This window comes from Xenopus laevis, chromosome 1S, assembly GCF_017654675.1.
Source record: "Xenopus laevis strain J_2021 chromosome 1S, Xenopus_laevis_v10.1, whole genome shotgun sequence".
NCBI lineage: Eukaryota > Metazoa > Chordata > Amphibia > Anura > Pipidae > Xenopus > Xenopus laevis.
The window spans coordinates 158,031,220-158,037,219 of NC_054372.1; the positions used below are offsets into that span (position 1 = coordinate 158,031,220).

Below are 6,000 nucleotides of genomic sequence, written 5' to 3' on the forward strand. Positions count from 1 at the left end.
AAAGTTTCTTATTTCAGTATTATGAAGCTATATTACACTTTCATTATAGTTACCCTTTAATTTAAAGCCCAATCCCATATATCAATGGAGCTCCAAGCTAGAAGTACTAGAGTTCCTAATAAAGAAGATCAGGGAGTCTGACTGCCTATCTAGTATGTAAAACATCTTGCAACATTATTGTAAATTCCCTTTAAAAGCAGCCACCACCAAGCCAGCGTCTCTGTAAAATCCATGTTCAATGGTTTCTGCCAAGAAGCAATTCTCTTATGAATGTTCCTTCCATTTAGATAAATCAAGTATATTTTGATCAGTGAAACTGTCATTTGCCAACTACTGTACTTTCCATACCCAGAAAAAGTTATTTTACAGCATTTAGACAAAAAGACTATATTAATTTTCCTAGGGTATGTATTTTTTGCAAATTTCTGAAAAATGTTGACTCATCTTTTTTTTTTTCTTTTGCAGTTATTAAATGCAAAGCAAGGATTTCTACTCAAGTGAAAGATCACTGGGATGTAAACACTTTTAGGTGAAAGCATATGGACTTCCATGAAAATGCAACTGGATTTGAAGCTTGTTTCATAAAGTTAGTGCTATTCTGGGAGGAGGAGGAACATTTGGATGATCAGTCATCAAATAGTTGTAGATTTTTTTTGTTCTGGTCTCCATGCGCAGACACTTCAAAACTGAAATGCCACCTACACGTAGAAGTGACCATTAAGAAAACTGTTTATTTACCAGCCAATAATAATTACATTTATTTTTGTTTCTCAATTCCTTGAAAGAATGAATATTAGATTGTATATCCTCTATGGAGTCTAAAAGTACATGAATCAATCTGACATGACCCATAGATGAGGCCACTATACACAGAACACACAAATATAAACATCCGTGTGACAAATGCTATACACATAGCACAGTTACCATGTAAGGTTAAGTCGGTGGATAAAGGGCCCATTCAGAACTTTTGAATCCAACTAAATTCATAGGGTTATACCAAGGAAAACCAACATGAATAGTTATTACAATGCGATTACATACCATTGTCACTTATGCTATTCTGATTATAGATCCTTGGACTAGGCAAATTTCAGGTTCTTCCACTTGTGCCTTTTAGACTGAATTACATCTCTGAGTATCCCCTTATTGAATATTACTCAAGATGATTGAACCAAACATGGAGCCATTGATGACCATGCAAGGATTCCTCAAATGCTTTATATGGGCTGTTGGGTTGTCACCAAGAGAGGCATTCATAACGGAGTTGCTCTGACTAAAGCACATATCGAAATAAATATAGGGGATTAGCACTCTAAGCAATCTTGATAGGCCCTGCTTAAATGAAGCTATCTTGTGATTCTAATGACTGAATCAAAGAATATATATTACCATAACATCTAGAGATTCTGCTTGAATTTATACTTGAACATCTGTGTGTGACAATGTACCAAAGCAAAAACTGAAAGTGTCATTCAAGAGGGCACTACCTATACAAGCATTATTACTGTACACAAAATATAGATTCATCTCTGTAAGATCAGGGAATGATTTTCCAAATCTAAGTTCCTAAATACACAAAGCTGAGGTTCTTTGAGAACCATATTAATGAGCCTTATAAATACGTTTAGGACGGACTGCTATCCAGTTTTACAGGTACATTTTACATTATTTTTAATGGCAGCAATGAAACAATGCACTTTTTTTGGGCTGCAGAAAGCGGCAATATTACAAGCAATACAATAAAGCTGTTGTGTGCCTTCTGCCAATCAAAGAATTAGCCTTACTTTTATTATACTTGCCACATGGGACAGTGTCAAAACGGTGCTGAACTGTAACTTGAAAAGAATCCATACAAGCCTATGCTATTAAAGAGAAAGCTTTTTTTGTGTATTTGCGCTAGAATCGGCTTTCCCTTCGTTTGTACTTTGCTTACATTTCATGCCTTTGCTACTCAGAAAAAAAGCATTTATTTATACCCTGTTTCTTTATGCACCTTTCTGTTTTACTTGCCTCTAGTAGATTTGCAAACTCATCGGAAAATTACTTGAATAAAGTATTTCAAGTGTTTCGTGTCTAATTTCTGCCAATTACACGTCTTTCTCAACAGATTTCACAATGTTTTTCTAAAGCTGTGACACTGTATCTGCTCAGTCTTCTCTCCCCATCACTGCTGCATATGCTTCATATGTTGCTCCATGAGGGTTTTAGGATATTGATAGGTTAGGCTGTTTTAAGGTTTCCAGGGTTGTTAGTCTCAGCAAAAAGCTGAAAATCTGACTCAGTTTAATGATGGGATTTATTAAAATAATAATGATTTCTCAAAACTGCCTTTTCTGCTTGTAGAAAGTCGATAATATCAGATACAGCCTTGTTAAAGGAACAGGACTAGACTAGCAGCAGACCACTATACAGGTGCACAAGACAATGGTGCATTAGTTATAGTGATGAACAACGTCTTGGATTGAAAGGAAAATTGATCTAACGACAGATATTTTTAGATTGATAGAAAAGGGGATCTTACCTATGTCCGTACAGTCAGGTTTGTATAAAAAGAGAAAAAGAAGAAAGTATCCCCCCTCAATCAAAATAAACACTAAGGGCCAATCCTCAGACTTAAATTACTTCTGTATTCCTTGTTCTCATCAAATAATCACTTTTATAAAGTGCCAGTGCAATAAATAATTCAATTAATTGACTATCCTCTCTTGAGGCTTGTGGATAATTTAATTGTAATAAATAAAGTGATTCAGTGCTGAATTAATTTGCCAATAAATGAATAGAATTGATTATTCAATTAATTGGTATATACATTCACTAGTAATTCATTCCCAGTACTTAAGGTAGTTGTGCCCAATAAGAAATTAATTAATGAACTTGTATTCCAATTATAGAGTGCTACAATGCCATACAGGTTAATTCAGTTTTCCAATTCATCAATTTTTGTAACAAAATCCAAAACTTAGTTACAAAAATTGAGGAATTGGAAAACTGAATTAACCTTTTATGGCATTGTAGCACTCTATAATTGGAATACAAGTCTATTAATTAATAGTAAATAATATTGTTTGATAAACGGGGGCTATTGAACAAGGCAATCACACTGGGATTCAATCCATGATTTTCTAAAATAATATAGAAAGCAAATTAAATGGATGGTCACATATATATTTGTAATTTGTCTTTTCCGGTTTTAATTATTATTTTCTGTATACAATGTAAAGGTTAAAGGGGTTGTTCACCTTCCAAACTGCTTTTTCAGTTCAGTTGTTTTCAGATTGTTCCCCAGAAATAAAGCCCTTTTTTAATTACTTACTATTATTTATTTTTCACTGTTTTTCCAAAACCCAAGTTTAAAGTTTAATGTTCGTGTCTATGGGGTTTCAGTCTGGCTGCTCAGTGATCCAGGAGCAGATTCTGAACTGTTAAAATTTGTTACATTTAGTTGATACGTTTCTCAGCAGTATATGAGGAATATCAGCGACTATTGTATCAATTCTAACAGCTGCCTTTAATGAAACTTAGGGATTCTGTTCAGCAGGGACAAAGATAACAAATGTATCCACTAAATGCGACCCCCCCTCAGAGCTGCTTTAGAAGGTGAAAAATAATACTTTACACTTTAATATTAGGAAACGGACACATAGAAAGTAAAAGGAAAACGTCTTTATTTCTGGTGATCTGTCTGAAAACAACTAGTTGTTTGAAGGTGAACAACCCCTTTAATTGAAAATAAAAATAAGATTAATAAAGGATTCTATAGTGGATGAGTCCTTCATGTTTGGACTGGTATAGTGCACAAAGAAAACAAGAGAAGGAAAAGGAGCAAGAACAGGGTGATGAAGGTCTGGCAGGATAGGAGCAGATGGAGCAGATGAGGAACCGGTGAATGAATTGGGTGAATGAATGGAGCAGGAGGGAGCAAAGAGACAGTGCAAGACTAGAGTAGGAGTGAGAACAAGGGCAGGAGCAGAGAGCTAGGGATGTGTCACAGTGTTCAAGGACACAGGCCAAAATCAGGCACATAATGTGATGAGGACTGGCTGACCCTATCCAACCAATAAGGCTGCTGGAATGATACAAGTACCTTATTGTCTCAAGCAAGGTATAACAACGATTCAATAGCTAATTACTGGCCTGCGCTGCTGGAAGTGTCCACATGCACTCTCAATTACAGTATATGCAAAATATGGGACCTAACCTCCAAGTGCTGGCTAAGCCATATTTTGTATATACTGCTGGAATGATGTCATGCAGCTCCAAATAGGTGGAAGGGAGAAAAGCACCTACTGACTGCTCTCCTGGCCCAGTAGTTTGGCATTGCAGCTGACAAGCAGGGTGTCCAGGGTTTGAGCCCCACCAAAGCCTTATAGGAATTAAAGAGCCAGATTTATTTAACGCTAAATTTGTAATCCTATTGGTTGCTCGAATTTAATGGCTCATTAAATTTGGTAGATGCAATATCTCAGACCCTCAGAAGAATGACTCGTTATATCCCATAGAAAGCTGCAGCCAATCTTAATTCTTTATTCTAGTTTACTCATTCAATATTTAGATTGATTGATCTTGAATTAATGAAAGTGTGGCTTCACTTTCCTAACTGGCTGCTGTGAATCAGATTAATGTTATTCATTCTGAACCAGCCTCACTTTTAATGAAATTCATTTGCTATAAAAATTGTTGGCATTGTTGGATTGGTTGAAAACAATCTAGTGAATCTAGACCGAACTTTGAGTGACCTTACATTACACAATACAATTTTAGTTGGCATTTTATGCAAAGGGATGCTGTATTGTTCCCCATTTATAGCATCCCACCCTGATCTTCCTTGGTGCCTGCCACCCATTCAGGCACCCAAATGGGCATGTTCTTTGCATATGGAGGAGGTCAAATAAGCAGTGTCCCATGCTTAAGCACAGGGGCAATGGCAATTTGGATGATGACACAAAGTATGGGTGGGGTGTGGAAGAAGCCAAAGGAACATTTGGCCAGTAATGAGACTAAATCATTTTCCATTTTTTTAAGGCCTACAGCATTTATAGGGCAACATTTATAAAATCCAGTAGTTGTGTTGAATTATCCTGCATACTCCTAACTAATATCCATTATGCAACTCAATATACTAACTACAAATGTCCTCCAATCAGACTGCATTTAATAAACATCTCATTTGGGCTACTCATAATTGAACTTAAAGGGGTGATTCACCTTTAAGGTAACTTTTATTATGTTACCGAACTGACTATTTTAAGCAACATTTCAATTGGTTTTCATTCTTTTTTATGGTTTTATAGTTATCTGGCTCTTTCTTCTGACTCTTTGCGGCTTTCAAATGGGCGTAGCTGACTCCCTTCTAAAAAACAAATGCTCTGTAACACTATAAATGTATTGTTATTGTTACTTTTTATTACTGGTCCTTCTATTCAGACCTCTCCTATTCAAAATTCAGTCTCTTATTCAAATCAATGCATGGTTGCTAGGGTAATTTGGACCCTAGTTACCAAATTGCTTAAGATGCAAATTGAAGAGCTGCTGAATAAAAAGCTTAATAACTCCAATTCAATAAAACTTAATAAAAACCAATTGCAAATTGTCTCAGAATATCATTCTCAAATGTTATCTTTTAAGTAAAGAGATTGTGCGCAAATCGAAATCTTAAAATTAGAATATCCAATTGCCATTGGTTTCTGTATTATCGCAGTAGCGGAGACGGTCGGATGAATATGAGTGTGTTAAAAGCCCTAACTAGGGCCAAAACACTGGAAACACAAGCAGGAATAAAGATTGAATATTTTCACCGAATTGGAGTGCGGGTCCTTTGAATTGTTATACATACTGGTTTGACCATGCACCCGAGGTAACCCAAAAGACTGGCTTAGAGTGCAAGCGTTTGGAAGTGTGTATAAATATGTTTATTATAAAATGCAAAAAATGGTGAATAAAATATTAAAGGATAACTAAACCCTAAAAATGTATATGGCTAGAAATGCCATATTTTAT

At 35.7% G+C, this 6,000-nt stretch overlaps 1 protein-coding gene across 2 annotated transcripts in view; it reads left to right on the plus strand.

The window, feature by feature from the left end:
• lox.S (lysyl oxidase S homeolog) overlaps window positions 1–2,068 on the plus strand; it is a 28,807-nt gene extending 26,739 nt beyond the window's left edge. For both annotated transcript variants that reach the window (XM_018244295.2, XM_041580426.1), the window contains exon 7: window positions 466–2,068. In XM_018244295.2, the coding sequence (XP_018099784.1) occupies window positions 466–472 (7 nt within the window). In that variant the 3' untranslated portion in view covers window positions 473–2,068. The remainder of the gene's footprint in view (window positions 1–465) is intronic.
• Window positions 2,069–6,000: the final 3,932 nt, after the last annotated feature.